Consider the following 24074-nt stretch of genomic DNA (forward strand, 5'->3'; position numbering starts at 1 on the left):
GGTGTTTTTGGGGTGTTCAGGGGTGTTTTTGGGGCGTTTAGGGGTGTTTTTGGGGTGTTTAGCAGTGTTTTTGGGGTGTTTAGGGGCGTTTTTGGGGTCTCACCTTGCAGTTGTAGTAGAGCCCCCCCGGAAGGCCCTGGTGTTCAGGGGTGTTTTAGGGCTGTTTTTGGGGTGTTTAGGGGTGTTTTGGGGTGTTTTTGGGGTGTTTAGGGGCGTTTTTGGGGTCTCACCTTGCAGTTGTAGTAGAGCCCCCCCCGGAAGGCCCTGGTGTTTTGGGGGTGTTTAGGGGTGTTTTTGGGGTGTTTAGCAGTGTTTTTGGGGTCTCACCTTGCAGTTGTAGTAGAGCCCCCCCCGGAAGGCCCTGGTGTTCAGGGGTGTTTTTGGGGTGTTTAGGGGTGTTTTTGGGGTGTTTAGCAGTGTTTTTGGGGTGTTTAGCAGTGTTTTTGGGGTCTCACCTTGCAGTTGTAGTAGAGCCCCCCCCGGAAGGCCCTGGTGTTTAGGGGTGTTTTTGGGGTGTTTAGGGGTGTTTTTGGGGTGTTCAGGGGTGTTTTTGGGGCGTTTAGGGGTGTTTTTGGGGTGTTTTTGGGGTGTTTAGGGGCGTTTTTGGGGTCTCACCTTGCAGTTGTAGTAGAGCCCCCCCCGGAAGGCCCTGGTGTTCAGGGGTGTTTTTGGGGTGTTTTTGGGGCGTTTAGGGGTGTTTTTGGGGTGTTTAGCAGTGTTTTTGGGGTGTTTAGGGGCGTTTTTGGGGTCTCACCTTGCAGTTGTAGTAGAGCCCCCCCCGGAAGGCCCTGGTGTTCAGGGGTGTTTTTGGGGTGTTCAGGGGTGTTTTTGGGGCGTTTAGGGGTGTTTTTGGGGTGTTTAGCAGTGTTTTTGGGGTGTTTAGGGGTGTTTTTGGGGTGTTTAGGGGTGTTTAGGGGCGTTTTTGGGGTCTCACCTTGCAGTTGTAGTAGAGCCCCCCCCGGAAGGCCCTGTCCACGCAGCGCACCCGCAGGTCCCGCCGCAGCCAGTGGGGGGCGCCCCGAGGCTGCTTCGCGCTCCTGGGGGGGCACGGGGGGCGTTGGGGGCACGGGGGGCTGGGACCCCCCCCCCCCAGAATGATGGGGACCCCCAAACTCAGCACCCCCACAGACACGGAGCACCCCCAGACCCCCCCAAATGGGCACAGACCCCCCCCCACAAAAGGTTCCCTGCCCTCAAGGGTTAAAGCCCCCCCAAAATGAGAGCCCCCCCCCTCAAATGAACCCCCCCAAAATGGGCTCCCACAAAGCCCCCATAAATAAGTCCCCCCAGAGCCCCCCCCCCAAATAGGCCCCCCAAAATGAGACCACCCCAAATGAGAGCCCCCCCCTAAATGAACCTCCCCAAAAGCCCCCCAAAATGAAAGACCACCCCAAAATGAGAGCCCCCCCCAAAAGCCCCCACAAATGAGCCCCCCCCAAATGGAATCCAAAGCCCCCCCAAAATGAGAGCCCCCCTAAATGAACCACCCCAAAAGCTCCCCAAAATCAGAGCCCCCCAAAATGAGAGCCCACCCCAAATGAGAGCCCCCCCAAACACCCCAAAATCAGAACCACCCCTGGACCCTCCCGAATCGAGAGCCCCCCCCAAAATGAGAGCTTCCCCTAAAGCCCCCCAAATTCAGAACCCCCCCATGAACCCCCCCCAAAATGAGCTCCCACAAAGCCCCCCAAAAATAAGCCCCCCCCAAATGAGCCCCCTCAAAGCCCCCCCCAAATGAGAGTACCCCCAAAATGAGGTCCCCCAAGCCCCCCAAAATGAGAACCCCCCAAAATGAGAGCCCCCCTCAAAGCCCCCCCAAAAGACCCCCCCAGAGCCCCCCCAAATCAGAGCCCCCCCAAAGTGCCCCCCCCCACCTGTCACTCTCGGGGGGCTCCTTCCTCTTGTCCCCCCCCCGCGGGGGGTCCCCATCCTGCCCCCCCTCCTCCTGCCGGGGGGGGCGGCCTGGGGCACCTGCGGGAACTGGGAGTGACTGGGGGGAACTGGGAATGGGACTGGGGGGAACTGGGAATGGGACTGGGAATGGGACTGGGAATGGGACTGGGGGGAACTGGGAATGGGACTGGGAATGGGACTGGGGGGAACTGGGAATGGGACTGGGAATGGGACTGGGAATGGGACTGGGGGGAACTGGGAATGGGACTGGGAATGGGACTGGGGGGAACTGGGAATGGGACTGGGAATGGGACTGGGAATGGGACTGGGGGGAACTGGGAATGGGACTGGGAATGGGACTGGGAATGGGACTGGGGGGAACTGGGAATGGGACTGGGGGGAACTGGGAGTGACTGGGGGGAACTGGGAATGGGACTGGGAATGGGACTGGGGGGAACTGGGAATGGGACTGGGAATGGGACTGGGAATGGGACTGGGGGGAACTGGGAATGGGACTGGGAATGGGACTGGGAATGGGACTGGGGGGAACTGGGAATGGGACTGGGAATGGGACTGGGAATGGGACTGGGGGGAACTGGGAGTGACTGGGGGGAACTGGGAATGGGACTGGGGGGAACTGGGAATGGGACTGGGGGGAACTGGGAATGGGACTGGGAATGGGACTGGGAATGGGACTGGGGGGAACTGGGAATGGGACTGGGAATGGGACTGGGAATGGGACTGGGGGGAACTGGGAATGGGACTGGGAATGGGACTGGGAATGGGACTGGGGGGAACTGGGAGTGACTGGGGGGAACTGGGAATGGGACTGGGGGGAACTGGGAATGGGACTGGGAATGGGACTGGGAATGGGACTGGGGGGAACTGGGAGTGACTGGGGGGAACTGGGAATGGGACTGGGGGAAACTGGGAATGGGACTGGGAATGGGACTGGGAGATACTGGGGGGAACTGGGAATGGGACTGGGGGGAACTGGGAATGGGACTGGGAGGGACTGGGAGTGACTGGGAGGGACTGGGGGGAACTGGGAATGGGACTGGGAATGGGACTGGGGGGGACTGGGGGGAACGGGGGGGACTGGGAATGGGACTGGGAATGGGACTGGGGGAACTGGGAGGGACTGGGGGGGAACTGGGAATGGGATTGGGGGAGAACTGGGAGGGACTGGGAGATACTGGGGGAACTGGGAGATACTGGGGGGAACTTGGAGGGACTGGGGGGGGATTGGGGGGGACTAGGAGAGGGACTGGGAGGGACTGGGATCAAACTGGGAGAGAATTGGGAGGGGGAACTGGGAGAGACTGGGAGCACTGGGGGGTACTGGGATGATGTGGGGCAAACTGGGAGGGAACTGGAGAAGCTGGGGGGGCACCAGGAGGGAACTGGGGAGATACAAACGGCACTGGGAGGGTACTGGGAGCACTGGGGGGGCACTGGGAGCACTGGGAGCACTGGGAGGGTACTGGGAGCACTGGGGGGGCACTGGGAGGGCACTGGGAGCACTGGGAGCACTGGGGGGGTACTGGGAGGTTACTGGGAGCACTGGGAGGTTACTGCTGGAGTATTCCAAGGTGTTACTGGGAGGCACTGGGAGCCACTGGGACACCCTGGGAGGTTACTGGGAAACACTGAGGGTTACTGGGAGACACTGGGCGTTACTGGAGATTACTGGTCCATACTGGGACACTCCCCATTGCTGACTGGGGGGGGTCACAGGGTTTACTGGGGGTTACTGGGGGTGTCCCAGGGGTTACTGGTCCATACTGGGACACTCACCAGTGCTGACTGGGGGGCTCACAGGGGTTACTGGTGTTACTGGTCCATACTGGACACTCACCAGTACCCACTGGAGGTTACTGGGGGGATGTCCCCGGGGTCACTGGGGTTACTGGGGGGCTCACAGGGGTCACTGGGGGGCTCACTGGGGTTACTGGTCCATACTGGTCACTCACCAGCACTCACTGGTCGCAGCCCGTGCTGGCTCACTGGGGTTACTGGGGGGCTCACAGGGCTCACTGGGGTCACTGGGGGGCTCACAGGGGTTACTGGGGTTACTGGGGGGCTCACAGGGGTTACTGGGGTTACTGGGGGGCTCACTGGGGTTACTGGGGGGGTCCCAGGGGTTACTGGGGGGCTCACAGGGCTCACTGGGGTTACTGGGGGGCTCACAGGGGTTACTGGGGTTACTGGGGGGCTCACAGGGGTCACTGGGGGGGTCCCAGTGGTTACTGGTCCATACTGGTCACTCACCAGCGCTCACTGGTCGCAGCCCGTGCTGGCTCACTGGGGTCACAGGGGTTACTGGGGGGCTCACAGGGGTCACTGGGGGGCTCACAGGGGTTACTGGGGTTACTGGGGGGCTCACTGGGGTTACTGGTCCATACTGGTCACTCACCAGCGCTCACTGGTCGCAGCCCGTGCTGGCTCACTGCCACCACCTGCCCCCCCAGCTGCAGCCGCACCAGCGCCCGCCCGGTCTCGGGGTCCAGCGCCTCCACCTGGGACAGGACAGACCAGTCACACCAGTTAGAGACCAGTTAGAGACCAGTCAGACCAGTTAGAGACCAGTTAGAGACCAGTCAGAGCAGTTAGAGACCGGTTAGAGATCAGTCACACCAGTTAGAGACCAGTTAGAGACCAGAGACCAGTCAGACCAATTAGAGACCAGTTAGAGACCAGTCAGACCAGTTAGAGATCAGTTAGAGACCAGTTAGAGATCAGTTAGAGACCAGTCAGACCAGTTAGAGACCAGTTACACCAGTTAGAGACCAGTCAGACCAGTTAGAGACCAGTCAGCCCAGTTAGCTTCCACTTAGCTCCCAGTAACACCCGGAGCTTTTCCAGTCACCTCCCAGTAACCCCAGTTACCATCCCAGTACCTCCCAGTAACCCCAGTTACCCACCAGTGCCTCCCAGTAACCCCAGTTACCATCCCAGTACCTCCCAGTAACCCCAGTTACCCACCAGTTACGTACCCTCAAACTCCAGTAATGCCAGGAACCCTCCCAGTGCCTCCCAGTAATCCCAGTTCCCCTCCCAGTAACCCCAGTTCCCCTCCCAGTAACCCCAGTTCCCCTCCCAGTAATCCCAGTTCCCCTCCCAGTAACCCCAGTTCCCCTCCCAGTGCCCCCCAGTTCCCCCCAGCACACCCCAGTCCTGCCCCAGTCACCCCCAGTACGCCCCCAGCACCATCCCAGTTCCCCCCAGTTCCATACTGGGAGCACTGGGAGGTGTCAGCACCCCCAGTGCCCCCCTCAGTGACCCCCACCCCAACACCCCCAGTGCCTCCCCACGGGGCTGGGATGGGTTGTACTGGTCTGTACTGGTCTGTACTGGCTTTTACTGGTCTGCACTACTTGTACTGGTTTGTACTGGTCTGTATGGGTCTGAACTGGTCTGCACTACTTGTACTGGTCTGTACTGGTCTGTACTGGCTTTTACTGGTCTGCACTACTTGTACTGGTTTGTAGTGGTCTGTATTGGTCTGTACCGGTCTGCATTACTTGTACTGGTTTGTACTGGTCTGTACTGGGTTGTACCGGTCTGCACTACTTGTACTGGTTTGTACTGGTCTGTATGGGTCTGTACTGGTCTGCACTACTTGTACTGGTTTGTACTGGTTTGTACTGGTCTGCATTACTTGTACTGGTTTGTACTGGTCTGTACTGGTCTGCATTACTTGTACTGGTTTGTACTGGTCTGTACTGGTCTGTACTGGTCTGCACTACTTGTACTGGTTTATACTGGTCTGTACGGGTCTATGCTGCTTTACAGTGCTCTGCACTGATCTATACTGGTTTATACTGGTCTGTACTGGTCTGTATGGGTCTATGCTGCTTTACAGTGCTCTGCACTGATCTATACTGGTTTATACTGGTCTGTACTGGTCTGTATGGGTCTATGCTGCTTTACAGTGCTCTGCACTGATCTATACTGGTTTATACTGGTCTGTACTGGTCTGTATGGGTCTATGCTGCTTTACAGTGCTCTGCACTGATCTATACTGGTTTATACTGGTCTGTACTGGTATTTGCTGGTCTACACTGGTTTATGCTCGTCCATACTGGTGTGTACTGGTTTGTACTCCTCTATACTGGTTTATACTAATCAGCACTGGTCTGTACTGGTTATACTGGATTATACTGGTCCATACTGGTCTATGCAGTTCTATATTGTTCCGTACTGGTCCATACTGATCTATACTGGTCCGCACTGGTCCATACTGGTTCATACTGGTCCATACTGGCCCAAGATTTGTACCAATCCATACTAGTCTGTACCAGCCTGTACTGGTTTATACTGGTCCATACTGGTCTGTACTAGTCCACACTAGTCCATACTGGTCTGTACCAGTCTATACTGGCCCATACTGGTTTATACTGGTCTATACTGGTCCTTGATGCTCTCACCTTGTCGCGCAGGCCGCAGTGGGGCCCGGCCTCGATGCCCACCCAGTACTGGTCTGTCCTGCTTTATACTGGCCCATACTGGTCTATACTGGCCCACACGGGTTTATACTGGTCTATACTGGTCTATACTGGTTTGTACTGGTTTATACTGGTCTATACTGGCCCATACTGGTCTATACTGGTTTATACTGGTCCTGCTGCTCTCACCTTGCCGCCCAGGCCGCGGTGGGGCCCGGCCTCGATGCCCACCCAGTACTGGTCTGTGCTGCTCTATACTGGCCCATACTGGTTTATGCTGATCTATACTGGTCCATACTGGTCTATAATGGCCCATACTGGTCTATACTGGCCCATACTGGTCTATACTGGTCTATACTGGTCCTGTTGCTCTCACCTTGCCGCGCAGGCCGCGGTGGGGCCCGGCCTCGATGCCCACCCAGTACTGGTCTGTGCTGCTCTATACTGGCCCATACTGGTTTATGCTGATCTATACTGGCCCATACTGGTCTATAATGGCCCATACTGGTCTATACTGGTCCATACTGGTCTATACTGGTCTATACTGGTCCCTGCTGCTCTCACCTTGCCGCGCAGGCCGCGGTGGGGCCCGGCCTCGATGCCCACGCTGTCGCCCACGGCCGGGCCCTGGGGGGGCTCCCCGGGTTTGGGGGTCCCAGGGGGGGCGGCCTCGGCCCCCAGCCCCAACCCCCGCGGGCGGGGCCGCTGCTCCAGGGGGGGCACAACCCTGGGAAAGGGGGGAACAATGGAGGAGGGACCCCAAAACGGGGGGAAAATGGGGTCAGGGACCCCAAAATACACCCTGGGGGAGGAAATGGGTGAGGAGACCCCAAAATCCACCCTGGTGGGGGCGGTCCCCAAAACCAGCCCTAGGGATTGGGGACCCCAAAACCCACCTGGGGGAGGTAAGAGATCCCCAAAATCTACCCTGGGGAAGGTCAGGGCACCCCAAAATCACCCAGGGGGGTGAGGGGACCCCAAAATCCAACCAGGTTAGGGGTACCCTCACCAGTCCCTCCCAGCTCAGGGGGTTCAGGGGTGACCCCTCAGTTTTGGGGTACCCCACTCACTCACCTGGGGGGCTCAGGAGTGCCCACCAGTTTTGGGGAGCCCTGTTGGGGTTTTGGGGGTGCCCTCCTGGTTTGGGGGTGCCCCATTCACTCACCTGGGGGGCTCAGGGGTGCCCTACTGGGGGCTCAGGGGTCCCCCTCGGTTCTGGGGTCCCTGGTGACTCACCTGGGGGTCTCAGGGGTGCCCCAGGTTTGGGGGTGCCCTGCTGTGGGTTCAGAGGTGCCCTCCTGGTTTGGGGTGCCCCACTGGGGGTTCGGGGATGCCCTCCCAGTTTGGGGTGCCCCTGACTCCCCTGGGGGTTCGGGGTCCCCCTGACTCCCCTGGGGGTTTTGGGGTCCCCCTGACTCCCCTGAGGGTTTGGGGTCCCCCTGACTCCCCTGGGGGTTGGGGGTGCCCCTGGCTCACCTGGGGAAGGTGCGGCCGATGCCCTGGCCCTGTTTCCAGCCCATGCCCCTCAGCATGGCCAGCCCAAACTGCCCCACGGGCACGGCCTCGTAGTCCTGGGGGGTCTGAGACACAGAGGGAGCTGGGCTGGGGGGGGGAAAGGGAGGATGGGGAGGCCCCGGGGGAACTGGGGGATCCCCAGGGTAGTTTGGGGTCAGGGGGAGCCCTGGGTGAGGAGGGCACTGTGGAGGTCCCAGAAGGATGTTTGGGGGTCCCAGAGCTCTGGGGGAGATGCTGGGGGTCCCACGGGATGTTTGGGGGTCCTGGGCGGATGTTCAGGAGTCCCAAGGGGGTGTTTGGGGGTCCCAGGGTTTTGGGGGTCCCATGGGGATGTTTGGGAGTCCCAGGGTTGTGGGGGTCCCATGGCTGTTTGGGGGGACCCAGGGCTTTAGGGGTCCCAGGGGGATGTTTGGAAGTCTCGCAGGATTTTCAGGGGTCCCAGGGCTTTGGGGGTCCCAAGGGGATGTTTGGGGGTCCCAGGGTGATGTCTGGGGGTCCTGTGGGATGTTTGGGGGTCCCAGGGCTGTGGGGGTCCCAGGGGGTGTTCGGGGGTCCCAGGGGGTGTTCAGGGGTCCCGGGGGGTGTTTGGGGGTCCCGGGGGGTGTCTCACCGGCTGTGCCCCAGTGCCGACCGTGTCCCTGTCCCTGTCCCTGTCCCTGTCCCTGTCCTTGTCCCTGTCCCTGTCCCGGTCCCGCTCCGGGGGCTGCAGGGGGATGGCCATGGGCGGTCCGGGCTCGCCATTGAGCTGCTCCTGGCTCTGCCGGGCCTCTGCGGGCCGAGGGGGGGGGGGGGGGGTCAGGGGGGCTCAGGGGGCTCAGCCGGGCCCCCCCAGCCCCCCTGGGACCCCCGACTCACCCTGGAGCAGCTCCTGCACCGCCTGAGCCTCCACCGAGGGGGGGTCCGCGCTGGGGGCGGGGTCTGTGCGGGGGGCGGGGTCAGTGCTGGGGGCGGGGTCAGTGCGGGAGGCGGGATCAGTGCTGGGGGCGGGGTCTGTTCGGGGGGCGGGGTCCGAGCTGGGGGCGGGGTCTGTGCCGGCACGGGGGGGCTCCGGGTTCCTCCAGCGGTGGGATGGGATCAGGGGGATCACCAGCTCCTTCTTGGGGGGCGGGGCCGGCCGCGTACTGGGGGCGGGGACAGAGGGTTAGCCACGCCCAGAAACAGCGCACCGCCTTTAAACAAAGGGGCGTTCCCGGCCAGAAACCACGCCCCCACAGCAGCCGTACTCCATCACCAGGCCGCGCCCTTTTGACCATATTAGGAACACAGACGAAGCCCCGCCCCTACCAGGACCCATCGAGCCCCGCCCCCCACGGCATCTGCGATGTCGCCCCGGCCCCAGGCCCCGCCCACTGGAGCCTCCAGGCGCAAGCCGGCAGCGAAGCCCCGCCCCTGAAAAAACCCGCCCCCAAACGAGCACAGGGGGCGTGGCCTGTCTCTAAGCCCCGCCCCTCGTCGCCTACCTGAGCAGCTCCCGGTCCTCCACGGCCGTCAGGAAGTCGGTGTCGCTCTCGGTGTCACCGCTGGCGCCGGGCTCCGCGCACGGTCCTGCGGGCAGGGGCCGCCGCCGCTCGGCCCGGCGGCTGAAGGCGAAGGATACCGGCCCCGGTCCCGGTCCCGGCCCCGGCCCCGCGGTGCCCTCGGCCGCGCCATCGCCCGCCGCCATCTTCCGCCGCGGGGTCCTGTGGGAGAGAGAGCGGGGCTTGAGCCGGACTACAACTCCCGGCAGCCTTTGCGGCGCGTCTCCGCTACGCGAGTTTTGCGGCCGCTGATTGGTGCAGCTCCCACCTATCGGTGCTGCCGCCGCAATATGTCCCGCCCCCTCCCCGCGCGTTGCGGCCGCTGATTGGCGGAGCCGCCCGTCGCTCAGCCCGTCCCGCCACTGCTCGCGCCCGCCGGCCTCGCGCGCGTTGCCGTGGCGACCCCGCGGCGGTACCGGGGGGAGGGGCGGGGGGCACTGGGAGCACTGGGGGGAACTGGGGACACTGGGGGGAACTGGGAGTACTGGGGGGGACTGGGGGGAACTGGGGACACTGGGAGGAACTGGGAGGGACTGGGGGGTACTGGGGACACTGGGGGGAACTGGGAGCACTTGGGGGAACTGGGAGGGACTGGAGGAAACTGGGAGGACTGGGGGGAACTGGGAGGCACTGGGGGGAACTGGGAGCACTGGGGGGAACAGGGGGGAACTGAGGACACTGGGGGGAACTGGGAGGGATTGGGAGAAACTAAGGAAACTGGGGGGTACTGGGGACACTTGGGGGAACTGGGAGGGACTGGGGGAAACTGGGAGGACTGGGGACACTGGGAGCACTGGGAGGAACTGAGAGGGGCACTGGGAGTACTGGGGGTGTACTGGGATGATGTGGAGCGAAGTGGAGAAGCTGGGGGGGACACCAGGAGGGAACTGGGGAGATACAAACAGCACTGGGAGGGTACTGGGAGCACTGGGAGGTCACTGGGAAGTTACTAGGAGGTCACTGGGAGCACTGGGAGGGCACTGGGAGCACTGGGAGGTCACTGGGAAGTTACTCGGAGGTCACTGGGAGCACTGGGAGGGCACTGGGAGGGTACAGGGAGCACTGGGAGGTCACTGGGAAGTTACTCGGAGGTCACTGGGAGCACTGGGGGGGCACTGGTCGGTCACTGGTCGGTCTCTGGTCGGTCACTGGGAGCACTGGGATGTCACTGGGAGTACTGGTCGGTCACTGGGGGGCACTGGTTGGGCACTGGGAGTACTGGGGGGGCACTGGTCGGTTACTGGGAGCACTGGGAGCACTGGGGGTGGCAATAGGGGGGTACTGGTCGGTTACTGGGAGCACTGGGGGGGCACTGGGGGGGCACTGGGATGGCACTGGTCGGTCATTGGTCGGTTACTGGGAGCACTGGGGGGCACTGGGATGTCACTGGTCGGTTACTGGGAGGTAACTGGGATGGCACTGGTCGGTTACTGGGAGGTAACTGGGATGTCACTGGTCGGTCCCCGGGCCGTTCCCGCTCCCTCACCGCACTCACCGCTGCCCGCAGGCGCTGCCGCCCCCCAGCCCGGGGGGGCCCCTCCCCCGATGCCGCCCCCGGAGGCGCCGCCCGGGCCCAGCGGTGAGGGGGGAGGGGCTCGGCCCGGGGCCATCTCGGGGGTCCCCGTGTCCCCCGCGGGGGTCCCTGACCTGGGAAGGGTCCGTGTCCCTTGGGGGGGGGGTCCCCAACCCTGGGGGTCCCTGACCGGTGTCCCCTCCCCCGTTCCCAGTCATTGTGGTGGTGGTGGTGGGAGGGGGGTCCCTGACTGGGGGGCGTCTCTGAGGGGTGTCCCCCCCCACAGTGAGCGTGGTGGTGGTCGGGGGGGGCTCTGGGTGGGTGGGGGTCCCTAACCCCTGTCCCCATTCACAGTCAGTGTGGTGGTGGTGCTGGGGGGTCCCTGACTGGGTGGGTGGGGGTCCCTAACCCCTGTCTCCCCCATTCACAGTCAGTGTGGTGGTGGTGCTGGGGGTCTCTGGGTGGGTGGGGGTCCCTAACCCCTGTCCCCCCCATTCACAGTCAGTGTGGTGGTGCTGGGGGGTCTCTCTGGGTGGGTGGGGGTCCCTAACCCCTGTCCCCCCTATTCCAGTCAGTGTGGTGGTGGTGGTGGGGGGGTCTCTCTGGGTGGGTGGGGGTCCCTAACCCCTGTCCCCCCCATTCACAGTCAGTGTGGTGGTGCTGGGGGGTCTCTCTGGGTGGGTGGGGGTCCCTAACCCCTGTCCCCCCTATTCCAGTCAGTGTGGTGGTGGTGGTGGGGGGGTCTCTCTGGGTGGGTGGGGGTCCCTAACCCCTGTCCCCATTCACAGTCAGTGTGGTGGTGGTGGGGGGGTCTCTCTGGGTGGGTGGGGGTCCCTAACCCCTGTCCCCCCCATTCACAGTCAGTGTGGTGGTGGTGCTGGGGGTCTCTGTGGGTGGGTGGGGGTCCCTAACCCCTGTCTCCCCCCATTCACAGTCAGTGTGGTGCTGGTGCTGGGGGTCTCTCTGGGTGGGTGGGGGTCCCTAACCCCTGTCCCCCCATTCACAGTCAGTGTGGTGGTGCTGGGGGGTCCCTGACTGGGTGGGTGGGGGTCCCTAACCCCTGTCCCCCCCATTCACAGTCAGTGTGGTGGTGCTGGGGTTCTCTGGGTGGGTGGGGGTCCCTAACCCCTGTCCCCCCCATTCACAGTCAGTGTGGTGGTGGTGGGGGGGTCTCTGTGGGTGGGTGGGGGTCCCTAACCCCTGTCCCCCCCATTCACAGTCAGTGTGGTGGTGGTGCTGGGGGTCTCTCTGGGTGGGTGGGGGTCCCTAACCCCTGTCCCCATTCACAGTCAGTGTGGTGGTGGTGGTGGGGGTCTCTCTGGGTGGGTGGGGGTCCCTAACCCCTGTCCCCCCATTCACAGTCAGTGTGGTGGTGGTGGTGGGGGGCTCCTGTGTGCTCCGCTACAGCCGCCCCCCCCCGCCGCCCCCCGGCCGCAGCCGCGCCCCGGCCTGGGGAGAGCCCCGGGGGCAGAGAGAGAGCGGAGAGAGGGGAGAGGAGACGGGAGAGGAGAGGGGAGAGGAGAGGGGAGAGCTGCTGGTGCTGCTGCGGAGCCTCGGTGCGAACTGGTTATACTGGGAGGGACTGGGGATGGGACTGGGAATGGGGGAACTGGGAAACAGACTGGGGGGAACTGGGAACACTGGGGGGACTGGGAGAGGGACTGGGGGGACTGGGATGGACTGGGGAGAGCTGCTGGTGCTGCTGTGGAGCCTCGGTGCGAACTGGTTATACTGGGAGGGACTGGGGATGGGACTGGGAATGGGGGGGTGTGGGAATGGGACTGGGAATGGGACTGGGGGAACTGGGGAGGGACTGGGAATGGGACTGGGGGAACTGGGAAACATACTGGGGGGAACTGGGAGCACTGGGGGGACTGGGAGAGGGACTGGGGGGAGCTGCTGGTGCTGCTGCAGAGCCTTGGTGGGACTGGGGGAACTGGGAATGGGACTGGGAATGGGACTGGGAATGGGACTGGGGGGACTGGGATGGACTGGGGGGAGCTGCTGGTGCTGCTGCGGAGCCTCGGTGGGACTGGGGGAACTGGGAGCACTGGGGGGAGTGGGGGGAACTGGGAGAAAGCCATGGGGGCACTGGGAAGGACTGGGGGCACTGGGGGGCACTGGGGACACTGCGGGCACTGGGAGGGAACAGGAGGGGATTTGGGGGGCACTGGGAAGGAACAGGAGGGGATTTGGGGGGCACTGGGAAGGACTGGAACGGGGATTGTGGGCACTGGGAGGACGATTCAAGGGACTGGGAGAGACTGGGGGGGATTAAGGCATACTGGGAAGGACTGGGAGGTAGAGTGGGGACACTGGGAGCACTGGGGGGACACTGGTGGCACTGGGAGGGCACTGGTGGCACTGGGAGCACTGGGAGCACTGGGAGGGCACTGGTGGCACTGGTGGCACTGGGAGGGCACTGGTGGCACTGGTGGCACTGGGAGGGCACTGGTGGCACTGGGAGGGCACTGGTGGCACTGGGAGCACTGGGAGGGCACTGGTGGCACTGGTGGCACTGGTGCAGTGTCCCCTCCCCGCCCGCAGGCCCTGGGGCCCCCCCTGAGCCCGTGGCTGCCACCAGCTTCGTGGGGCCTGAGCCCCGGGACCTGCTGCCCAACGGTACTGGGGACACTGGGAGCACTGGGAGCACTGGGAGCACTGGGAGGGACTGGGAGGGCACTGGAGGGCCACACTGGTCATACTGGGAGCACTGGGAGGCTATACTGGGAGGCTATACTGGTCTTACTGGGAGCACTGGGTGGCTATACTGGGAGGCTATACTGGTCATACTGGGAGCACTGGGTGGCTATACTGGGAGGCTATACTGGTCATACCGACCATACTGGGACGCCATACTGGCCATACTGTGAGGCTATACTGGTCATACTGGGAGGCTATATTGGTCATACTGGCCATACTGGCCATACTGGGAGGCTATACTGGTCATACTGGGAGGCTATACTGGCCACACTGGTCCATACTGGTCCATACTGGTCCATACCGGCCATACTGGTCCATAATGGTCTATACCAGTCCATACTGGCCATACTGGTCCATACTGGCTATACTGGTCCATACTGGCTATACTGGTCCACACTGGGCCATACTGGCCATGCTGGTCCATACTGGCCATACTGGGCCATACTGGTCCCTACTGGTCCATACTGGTCCATACTGGCCATACTGGTCCATACTGGCCATACTGGTCCATACTGGCCATGCTGGGCCATACGGGCCATACTGGTCCACACTGGTCCATACTGGCCATACTGGTCCATATTGGTCCATACTGGTCCATACTGGTCCATGCTGGTCCATACTGGTCCATACTGGTCCATACTGGCCATAGTGGTCCATACTGGTCCATACTGGTCCATGCTGGTCCATACTGGTCCATACTGGCCATAGTGGTCCATACTGGTCCATACTGGTCCATGCTGGTCCATACTGGGCCATACTGGGCCATACTGGCCATACTGGGCCATACTGGGCCATACTGGGCCATACTGGTCCCCCCCTCTCTCACAGCTCCAGAGCTGAGCAGCCCCAGCAGCGCCAGGGGGGGGCCGGGCCATGGACTGGGCTGGGCACAGGTACGGACTGGGAGCACTGGGGGGAACTGGGAAGGACTGGGAGGGAACTGGGAGTACTGGGAGGGAACGGGGAGCACTGGGAGGGAACTGGGAGGATACTGGGAGCACTGGGATGAATGGGGTGGGCTGGGATGCAGCCGCCTTGTGGCCCTGGGGATTCACTGGTGTGTAACTGGTGTATACCAGTATGTTACTGGTGCATACTGGTGTGTAACTGGTGCATACTGGTGTGTAACTGGTGTGTAACTGGTGTGTTACTGATGTATACCAGTGTGTAACTGGTATATACTGGTGTGTAACTGGTGTGTAACTGGTGTGTTACTGATGTATACCAGTGTGTAACTGGTATATACTGGTGTGTAACTGGTGTGTAACTGGTGTGTTACTGATGTATACCAGTGTGTAACTGGTATATACTGGTGTGTAACTGGTGCGTAACTGGTATATAACTGGTGTATACTGGTGTGTAACTGGTGTGTAACAGGTATATACTGGTGTATAACAGGTATATACTGGTGTATAACTGGTATTACTGGTCTATACCGGTGTGTAAGTGGTATAACTGGGGTGTAACTGGTCTGTAACTGGTGTATACTGGTTTATACTGGTTTCTACTGGTGTGCAATCCCCAGCACTCGCCCCCGTTCGTGGTGGAGCTGCCTTGGGGCCTGGGCGGGTTTGGGGTTATACTGGTGTATACTGGTGTACACAGGTATATAGGGGTGTGTAACTGGTTCATACTGGTTTGTACTGGTTTATACTGGTTCATACTGGTTCATACTGATGTGCAATCCCCAGCACTCGCCCCCGTTTGCGGTGGAGCTGCCGTGGGGCCCGGGCGGGTTTGGGGTTATACTGGTGTATACTGGTATATAGGGGTGTGTAACTGGTTTATACTGGTTCATACTGGTTCATACTGGTTCATATTGGTTTATACTGGTTCATACTGGTTCATACTGGTGTGCAATCCCCAGCACTCGCCCCCATTCGCTGTGGAGCTGCCGCGGGGCCCGTGTGGGTTTGGGTTCAGCCTCCGGGGGGGCCCCGCCGGGGTTTTCGTGCGGGGGCTGCGCGAGGGGGGCCCAGCCCAGCGCTGCGGCTGCATCCAGGTACGGGAATGGGGGCTCTGTGGGGCTGGGGGATCTGTGGGGCTGGGGGGGATCTATGGGGTGGGGGGATCTGTGGGGCTGGGGGGGATCTGTGGGGCTGGGGGGGCTCTGTGGGGCTGGGGGATCTGTGGGGCTGGGGGGGCTCTGTGGGGCTGGGGGCTCTGTGGGGCAGGGGGCTCTGTGGGGTGGGGGGTTCTATGGGGCTGGAGGGCTCTGTGAGGCTGGGGGATCTGTGGGGCTGGGGGCTCTGTGAGGCTGGGGGATCTGTGGGGCAGGGGGCTCTGTGGGGCTGGGGGATCTGTGGGGCTGGGGGCTCTGTGGGGCAGGGGGCTCTGTGGGGCTGGGGGTTTCTATGGGCTGGGGGGGCTCTATGGGGCTGGGGGCTCTGTGGGGCAGGGGGGGCTCTGTGGGGCTGGGGGCTCTATGGGGCTGGGGGGGATCTGTGGGCCTGGGGGGGCTCTGTGGGGCTGGGGGCTCTGTGGGGCTGGGGGGGCTCTGTGGGGCTGGGGGCTCTATGGGGCTGGGGGCTCTGTAGGGCTGGAGGCTGTCTGGGGCCAGGGAAGCTCTATGGGGCTGGGCAGGCTCTCTAGGGCTAGGGGGGTTCTATGGGGCAGGGGGGGCTCTATGGAGTGGGGGTTTCTATGGATCTCTATGGGCCCGGGGTTTCTATGGGCTGGGCAGGCTCTATGGGGCTGGGGGGTTTCTATGGGGCAGGGGGCTCTGTGGGGCTGGGGGGGCTCTATGGGGCTGAAGGGGCTCTGGTGGGCTGGAGGGGCTGTATGGGGCTGGGGGCTCTATGGGGTGGGGGTTTCTATGGGGCAGGGGGTCTCTGGGGGGTTGGAGGGGCTCAGTGGGGCTGGGGGAGCTCTATGGGGCGGGGGGGCTCTGTGGGGCTGGGGGGCTCTATGGGGCTGGGGGCTCTATGGGCTGGGGGTTTCTACGGGGCGGGGGGGCTCTGTGGGGCTGGGGGGCTCTATGGGGCTGGGGGCTCTATGGGGCTGGGGGCTCTGTGGGGCAGGGGGCTTTATGGGACAGGGGGCTCTATGGGGCCAGGGGTGCTCTATGGGGCCGGGGGCTCTATGGGCTGGGGGGGCTCCATGGGGCTGGGGGAGCTCTGTGAGGCAGGGGGGGCTCTATGGGGTGGGGGGGGCTCTATGGGGCTGGGGTCTCTATGGGGTGGGGGGCTCAATGGGGCTGAGGGGCTCTATGGAGGTGGAGGCTCTATGGGGTAGGGGTTTCTATGGGTCTGGGGGGGCTCTATGGGGCTGGGGGTTTCTATGGGGCTGGGGGAGCTCTGTGGGGCTGGGGGTTTCTATGGGTCTGGGGGGGCTCTATGGGGCTGGGGTGGGCAGTGAGGTCTTGGGGGGATTCTGTTTGGAGCTGTGGGGGGCCTGAGGGAACTGGGGGTCTCTGGGGGTCTCGGGGGGTCTCTGGGTGGGCTGTGGGTGTCAGGGGGGGCTGTGGGTGTCGGGGGGGGGGTTCTGTCACATTTGGGGGTCCCCGGGGGGGGCAGGTCAGTGATGAGCTCCTGGCCATCAACGGGGCCCCCACGGCCGGCATGAGCCACGCGCAGGCCCTGGCCCGGATCCGGGGGGGGGGCAGCCGCCTGCGCCTGCTGCTGCGCCGCCCCCACGGTGAGACCCCCGCCCCGAACCCCCAAAATACCCGCGGGACCCCCCCCGTTCGGTGGGGACAGGGTGGGAATGGAAATAAGAGACACCCCAGAGACACCCCCCCCCCCCCAAATCACAGCTGGACAAATCACCCCCCTGCCAGCGCAGTGCTACAGCCCATGGCCCCCCAAAACACAGTGGTGTGTCCCAGTCCCCCCCCAGTCAGGTGGTACAACCCAGGGCCCCCCAAAACACAGCCATGTATTTCAGTGCCCCCCCTCAATCGGGGGGTACATCCCAGCCCCCCAAAAGATACTGCTATATCCCAGTACCCCCCCCAGTCAGGTGGTACAGCCCACTGCCCCCCAAAACACAGCAGTGGACTCCATGCCCCCCCAAATCAGGTGGTACAGCCCACTGACCCCCAAACTCAGTGAGACACGCCAGCGCCCCCCCTGCAGAACAATGGTACAGCCCAGAACGCCCAAATCTCAGTGAGACACCCCATTGACCCCCCCCCCCCCCACCACCGGCAGAGTGGTACAGCCCCGACACCCCAAATTCAGTGAGACACCGCAGCGCCCCCGCTCCAGAACAATGGTAAAGCCCAGAACGCCCAAATCTCAGTGAGACACCCCATTGACCCCCCCCCACCGATCAGGTGGTACAGCCCATTGTCCCCCCACACTCAGGACACACGCCAGTGCTCCCCCCTCCCAAAACAGTGGTACAGCCCAGAGGCCCCCAAACTCAGTGAGATACCCCAGCGCCCCCCCCCCCAGAACAGTGGTACCGCCCCGAGCCCCCAAACCCTTCCCAGGCTGGGGGGTGGGGGTGTGTGGGGGGGGTCCCTGCCCCGCCCCCTCGGCAGTGACGCCCCCTCCCTCTCTCTGTCCCCCCCAGGGTCGCCCCCAGCCCCGGCGGCGCGGGGGGTGCTGCGGCTGTGCGTGGGCAGCTCCCCGCGGGGGGAGCCCTGCTTCTGCCTCGTGGGGGGGCTGCACCCCTGACCCCCCCACCGCACCCCACCCGCACACGGAAGGTGACGGCGCAGCGAGGTTCGCTCTCCTCCTCCCCCCCCCCCCCCCCGCCCCGCACCCCATTTTTTGGTGCTTTGGGGGGGCCTCCCCAGCGCGGGGAGGGGTCATTCTGGTGCCCCTCGTTTTGGCGGGGGCGCCCTTCGAGATATGCAATGCCCCCCCCCCTTCCCCCGCGTCCGGGGGTCGCACGGAGGTGTTGACTGACCCCCTCCCCATTTCAGGGGTGCTCAATAAAGGTGGGGACGCCCCGGTAGCTCCCGTTTCCATCAAGGGCCCCCCCATTCCTTCCCATCCCGCATCCGGCGGGCGGGGCGCTGCCCACATCCGCTGAGTCACCCCAAAATCGAGAGCGGCCCCGGGAAACGGCCCTGGGGACCCCCAAACCGCGCTGGGGACCCCCAGAGGGGCACAGCCCGCCCCAGGCCCCTCTGGATCCCCCCAGACCCTCCCAGGGACCCCCAGAGGCTCTCCCAGGGCTCCCCAATCCCCTCAGAGACCCCCAATGCCGTGGTCCCCTCCCGGCCCTGCCCCCCCAAGCCCCGCCCCTCGGTGTCCCCTTCTCACCGCCCCGCGCCAAGCCCCGCCCACCGCCACGCGCAGGGGCTTCCCCGCTCTAAGCCCCGCCCCCTCAACCCCTCCCCCCAGGACCCCCGACCCAATCATCGCAGGGGGTTCCGCGCTTCAGGCCCTGCCCCCCAGGACCCCCGACCCAATCATCGCAGGGAGTTCCGCGCTCCAAGCCCTGCCCCTCAGGACCCCCGACCCAATCATCGCAGGGGGTTCCGCGCTCCAAGCCCCGCCCCCCGGGACCCCCAGCCGGGGCTTCCCCCGCCCCGCCCAGTCACGTGACGGCGCGCGCAGGCCCGAGGCCCCGCCCCCGGGGCTCCCTCCACGTTCATCCCTAATAGGGGTTTCCCCCGCCGCCAGGCCCCGCCCACCCACGCCCCGCCAGCCAATGGCGTGCCGGCGCGCGCCGCCAGGCCCCGCCCCGTGCCAGCTCCCTGGGGGCCCCCCCTGCCCCCCCCACCCCGTCCCGCCGCCACCGCCCGCTCGGTGCCGCCCGGTCCCGCCATGGAGTCCAGCGGGACCCAGAGCTGCCCCGCCACCTGCGTCGCCTTCAGCCGCACCCGGAAGGGGCTGGTGCTCATCGGCGAGATCGTGAGACACGGGAGGCACCGGGGGTGGGGGATCCAGCGGAGTGGGCACCGGGGGGGCGGGGGGGACACACCGGGACACGTCTGGGTCCTGCTGGGGGCGGGGATGGAGCGGGATGCCCCGGTCCCTGTCCGGAGGGGCACGGTGACTCGCTGCCCGGTTCTTTTGTGGTGGGGGGACACGCCTGGGCGCTCATCCGGGGGGCAGGGGGATCCGTGAGTCCCGGTTTGGGGCGGGGCAGGATGTCTGGGATCACCGTTTTTGGCGGGGGGGATACCTGGATCCCCATTTTGGGGGTGTGGGATACCCCGACACGTGGGTCCCCATTTCTGTGCAGGGACGGAGGAGCGGGATGGCGGATCGCGGTTTTGACCGGGTCCCTGCTTTGGAAGGGATCGGGGGTCCCGCGACACCTGCGTCCCCATTCGGGGGTCAGCGGGACCCCGGCTCCCCTCGGGGGATGCCCGGCTCCCGGAGCGCTCCCGGAGCGCTGGGGCCGCCACGTGCAGCGCGGGAGTCGGGTGTCCGGGGGCGGGTGACAGCCCCGCAGTGTCCCTGTGCCGTGGGACACCGCAGGCACCCGCTCCCCCCGCCACTCCCGGTGCCGTTTCGGGCGCGTGCAGGGGCACCGCCCTTAGGAGAGGGGGTGGGGCGGGGCAGGGAAGGTGAGAAGGGCGGGGCCGGGGGCCCTGGCTGGGAAGGCGGGAGGGAGCCCGGATGTCTGGGCAGCGCCCGGGGACAAGCGGGGTTCGGGCGGTGCCCGGCCCGCCGTGCCAGCCGTTATTGCGCCAGCCCGGGAGGCGCTCGCCGCGTCACGGCCGGGAGCGGCCCCTTTAAGGCACCCCGACCTCTGCCCCTTTAAGAGCCCCCAGCCCGGCGGGCCCCACCCACGCCATCGCCCCTTGAAGGGTGGGTGTGGGGGGGCGTTGTTGTGCCGTTGCCATGGTGACCGTTGCCTGGAGACGGCCCCGCCCCGGCGCTCCCACAGCGGCGCCCTTGTCCCGACGCCCACGCGGGGCCGGGGACCCACGGGGAAACGGGGAGGGCCCACAGGGGGCGCTATGGGGGGGACAGGGGGGTCCTATGGGGGATCCCATAGCGGCCTATTGGGGGGAGGGGGTGTCCTGTAGGTGACCTTACAGTGGCCTATTTGGGGCGCTATTGGGGGGGGGGCGATGTCTGTAGGTGACCCCACAGCAGCCATTGAGGGCGCCATGGGACATCTATAGGTGGCCCCACAGCAGAATCAAGGAAGTGCTCTCAGAGTCTTTAAGCGACAGCTCAAAACCTGTCGGGCCCTATAGGATAAGGCTCAGGATCCCCATAGGGGCCGCTATAGGCATCCCCCTGGCAGTCATCCATGGGGTCTGTAGGCAGCGCTATAGGGGTCTCTGCATGCACCAGAGGGTCCCTACTGACCCTTTATGTTCCTTTAGGGAGCCTGGGTGGAGCGCACAGAGGCCTATAGGGCACAGAGCGCAGATCCCATAAGGGCTGTGCCTGTATAATGGGGTCAGGGCATGGGGGGTGTCCCTATGGGGGCACAGAGGAACCCAGGGAGCCTGGGTGGAGCTCACAGAGGCCTATAGGGCACAGATCCCATAAGGGCTGTGCCTGTATAATGGGGTCAGGGCTTGGCACAGGGGGTCTCTGTGGGGTCTATGGGGGGGCTCAGAGGGATCCTGGGTGGAGCTCACACACCCACAGGCCTATAGGGCACAGAGCACAGATCCCATAAGGGCTGTGCCTGTATAATGGGGTCAGGGCATGGGGTCTCTGTGGGGTCTAAGGAGGTTCAGAAGGAACCCAGGGATCCCGGGTGGAGCTCATAGGGGCCTATAGGGCACACATCCCACTAGGGCTGTGCCTGTACAATGGGGTACACGTCTCTGTGGTGTGGGGGGATCCCCTATAGATCCCATACGTGCCTGTCCCCAGGTGCTGTGCCTGTACAACGGGGTACACGTCTCTGTGGTGTGGGGGGATCCCCTATAGATCCCATCCGTCCCTGTCCCCAGGTGCTGTGCCTGTACAACGGGGTACAGGTGGCTGTGGGGGGATCCCCTATAGATCCCATACATCCCTGTCCCCAGGTGCTGTGCCTGTGGGGGGATCCCCTATAGATCCCATATGTCCCTGTCCCCAGGTGCTGTGCCTGTACAATGGGGTACAGGTGGGTGTGGGGGGATCCCCTATAGATCCCATCCGTCCCTGTCCCCAGGTGCTGTGCCTGTGGGGGGATCCCCTATAGATCCCATACGTCCCTGTCCCACAGGTGCTGTGCCTGTGGGGGGATGCCCTATAGATCCCATACGTGCCTGTCCCACAGGTGCTGTGCCTGTAGAACGGGGTACAGGTCTCTGTGCCTGTGGGGGGATCCCCTATAGATCCCATCCGTCCCTGTCCCCAGGTGCTGTGCCTGTACAACGGGGTACAGGTCACTGTGGGGGGATCCCCTATAGATCCCATATGTCCCTGTCCCCAGGTGCTGTGCCTGTGGGGGGATCCCCTATAGATCCCATATGTCCCTGTCCCCAGGTGCTGTGCCTGTACAATGGGGTACAGGTGGGTGTGGGGGGATCCCCTATAGATCCCATATGTCCCTGTCCCCAGGTGCTGTGCCTGTGGGGGGATCCCCTATAGATCCCATACGTGCCTGTCCCCAGGTGCTGTGCCTGTACAATGGGGTACAGGTGGCTGTGGGGGGATCCCCTATAGATCCCATACGTGCCTGTCCCACAGGTGCTGTGCCTGTACAACGGGGTACAGGTCTCTATGGCTGTGGGGGGATCCCCTATAGATCCCATCCGTCCCTGTCCCCAGGTGCTGTGCCTGTGGGGGGATCCCCTATAGATCCCATCCGTCCCTGTCCCCAGGTGCTGTGCCTGCTGACCCTGGTGTGTTTCGGGGCGTCCCGCACGGGTTACGTGGGGCTGGCAGTGGTGGAGCTGGTGTTGGCTGCGCTGGTGCTGCTGGCCTGGAGCTGCCGCCTGCCGCAGCGCATGCAGCTGCTGCACTGGGGCTGGAGCGTGAGTGCGGGGGAATGGGGCTTTGGGGGGGCTGGGGAGGGGTTTGGGGGGGCTGGGGAGGGCTTTGGGGGACTTTGGGGGGATTACAGGGGTTTGGGGAGCACTGGGGGCTGGGGGGAGGGTTGGGTGTCCCTGCAGAGGCTGAGTGGGGCAGTGTCCCTGGGGATTGGGGGTCCCCAGAGAGTCTGGGAGTCCCTGGAGGGAACCCCTGGAGGTGGGGGGGTCCCCAGAAGGTTTGGGGGTCTCTGAGGGATCCCATGTTTGCCCCCCAGGACTTCACACGTTGCGTCATCGGGGCCGTGCTCTTCCTCATCATCTCCCTCATCGTCATCGTCAGCCACCGTGACGGGGCCGGCATCGCGGGAGGGGTGAGGGGGGAATTTGGGGGGCTTGGGAGGGGGCTCTGACCCCCCCTCGTGTGTTGGGGCTCCTGACCAGGGGGTTGAGGGGGTACAGGGGGGGTTTGAGGGGGTCTCTGACCCCCAGAGTGTTTGGGCTCCTGGCTGAGGGGGGGTTTGTGGGTGTAGGGGGGGCTTGGGAGGTGCCAAGGAGGGGTTTGGGGGTCTCTGACCCCCCCAGTCTTGATGGGTGAGGGGGGTTTGGGGGTCTCTGACCCCCCCCAGTCTTTGGGCTCCTGGCCAGGGTGTAGGGAGGGGGTTGGTTGACGGCTGCAGGGGTTTTGGGGGGACACAGGGGAAGTTTGGGTGTCTCTGACCCCCTGTACCCCCAGGTGTTCGGGCTCCTGGCTGGGGTCCTGCTGGGATATGACGCCTACATCACCTTCCCCCTACGGCAGGGCCACACCGCCGCCCCCACTGGTGCGTACTGGGAGCACTGGGAAGGGGCTGCTGCCCTGTGGGGGGGTACTGGGAGCACTGGGAGGGACATATAGTGGAGAGCTGGGAGCACTGGGAGTGGGGAGAACTGGGAGAACTGGGAAAGGGAGGGTAGCGCTACTGGTGGAACTGGGGGGAACATACAGGGGAGAACTGGAAACACTGGGAGGGCATTGCTGAACTGGAAACACTGGGAGGGCATTGCTGAACTGGAAACACTGGGAGGGCATTGCTGCCCTGTGGAGGGTACTGGGGGGAGACCCGGGGGTGGGGATCCCCAGAGGGTTTGGGGGTCCCTGGGGGTGTAACCAATCCCCACTTTGTCCCCCTCCAGAGTCCCCAGAGGGTGCCTGAACAAGCCAAGAACCCCAACGGAGCCCTCCCCAAACCTCGCCCCGCACAGGGAGACCCCCAGCCTTAAATTATTGAGGGGTCCCGATGCCTGGGTCCCCCCGGGTGGGGGGGCAGGGGGTCCCTCAGGGGTTGCACCTCCCTCAAATGCCTTTGCAAGTGCCTTGAACCGCCCGTGCCTCAGTTTCCCCCTGGGGACACCCCCTCAGGTTTAAAGGTGCCCTTGCCCTTCATGGGTTTTGGGGTGCCCGCCTCAGTTTCTGGGGTGCCTCCGTTAGTTTTTGGGGTGTTCCCCTTCTGCCCTCCGCCCCCCCCCCCACTCCCCCAGCCTGCAGGAGGCTTTTGGGGGCAATATATTGGGAAATAAAGGGGTTTTATTACTGCATTACCGGTTCTGGTGTGTCTGTCACGGTAACAGCCTGGGGGGGGTGTCTATAGATCCTGAGGGGGCTCCTCCCATCA

General features: G+C 63.9%; 3 protein-coding genes across 7 annotated transcripts in view; 2 read left to right on the plus strand and 1 right to left on the minus strand.

The window, feature by feature from the left end:
• GPKOW (G-patch domain and KOW motifs) overlaps positions 1-24074 on the minus strand; it is a 29852-nt gene that overhangs the window by 4534 nt on the left and 1244 nt on the right. The window contains exons 1-9 of one of the 2 annotated variants that reach the window (XM_066570429.1): positions 18447-18495; positions 9317-9535; positions 8712-8977; positions 8467-8624; positions 7818-7921; positions 6906-7068; positions 4310-4412; positions 1875-1971; positions 935-1037 (exon numbers count right to left, since the gene is read on the minus strand). In XM_066570429.1, the coding sequence (XP_066426526.1) occupies positions 935-1037; positions 1875-1971; positions 4310-4412; positions 6906-7068; positions 7818-7921; positions 8467-8624; positions 8712-8977; positions 9317-9535; positions 18447-18457 (1224 nt within the window). In that variant the 5' untranslated portion in view covers positions 18458-18495. Of the gene's footprint in view, positions 1-934; positions 1038-1874; positions 1972-4309; positions 4413-6905; positions 7069-7817; positions 7922-8466; positions 8625-8711; positions 8978-9316; positions 9536-18446; positions 18496-24074 lie in introns of those variants that run through there. The other variant, XM_066570430.1, reaches the window with a different exon arrangement.
• Positions 10437-18489, plus strand: MAGIX (MAGI family member, X-linked). Of its 3 annotated transcripts, none has more exons than XM_066570516.1 (8): positions 10437-10553; positions 10881-10952; positions 12248-12442; positions 13434-13508; positions 14418-14482; positions 15457-15591; positions 17105-17225; positions 18108-18489. In XM_066570516.1, exons 2-8 carry the CDS (start codon positions 10919-10921, stop codon positions 18209-18211), a joined length of 729 nt encoding a protein of 242 aa, XP_066426613.1. In that variant the 5' UTR covers positions 10437-10553; positions 10881-10918; the 3' UTR covers positions 18212-18489. The 3 variants fall into 3 exon arrangements, with proteins under 3 accessions (XP_066426613.1, XP_066426611.1, XP_066426612.1); XM_066570514.1 differs by lacking the exon at positions 10437-10553 and adding an exon at positions 10721-10777 and having other exon boundaries at positions 10811-10952; XM_066570515.1 differs by lacking the exon at positions 10437-10553 and having other exon boundaries at positions 10797-10952.
• Positions 19298-23919, plus strand: PLP2 (proteolipid protein 2). 2 transcript variants are annotated; one of them, XM_066570537.1, is made up of 5 exons: positions 19298-19399; positions 22273-22425; positions 22698-22793; positions 23156-23243; positions 23596-23919. In XM_066570537.1, the coding sequence occupies exons 1-5, from the start codon at positions 19313-19315 to the stop codon at positions 23613-23615; spliced, it is 444 nt and encodes a 147-aa protein (XP_066426634.1). In that variant the 5' UTR covers positions 19298-19312; the 3' UTR covers positions 23616-23919. The 2 variants fall into 2 exon arrangements, with proteins under 2 accessions (XP_066426634.1, XP_066426633.1); XM_066570536.1 differs by lacking the exon at positions 19298-19399 and having other exon boundaries at positions 21976-22425.

Source organism: Molothrus aeneus, unplaced genomic scaffold (assembly GCF_037042795.1).
Source record: "Molothrus aeneus isolate 106 unplaced genomic scaffold, BPBGC_Maene_1.0 scaffold_30, whole genome shotgun sequence".
In the NCBI taxonomy this organism is placed as follows: domain Eukaryota; kingdom Metazoa; phylum Chordata; class Aves; order Passeriformes; family Icteridae; genus Molothrus; species Molothrus aeneus.

Coding starts and splice junctions, on each gene's coding strand:
- MAGIX (XM_066570514.1), top strand. CDS start 10,754: ATGTCACTGGTCGGTTACTGGGAG. Junction 10,778..10,810: donor CACTGGTCGGTTACTGGGAG/GTAACTGGGATG, acceptor GGTTACTGGGAG/GTAACTGGGATGTCACTGGT. Junction 14,483..15,456: donor ATGGACTGGGCTGGGCACAG/GTACGGACTGGG, acceptor TGCAATCCCCAG/CACTCGCCCCCATTCGCTGT.
- PLP2 (XM_066570536.1), top strand. CDS start 21,994: ATGTCCCTGTCCCCAGGTGCTGTGCCTGTGGGGGGATCCCCTATAGAT. Junction 22,794..23,155: donor GGGCCGGCATCGCGGGAGGG/GTGAGGGGGGAA, acceptor CTGTACCCCCAG/GTGTTCGGGCTCCTGGCTGG. Junction 23,244..23,595: donor CCACACCGCCGCCCCCACTG/GTGCGTACTGGG, acceptor GTCCCCCTCCAG/AGTCCCCAGAGGGTGCCTGA.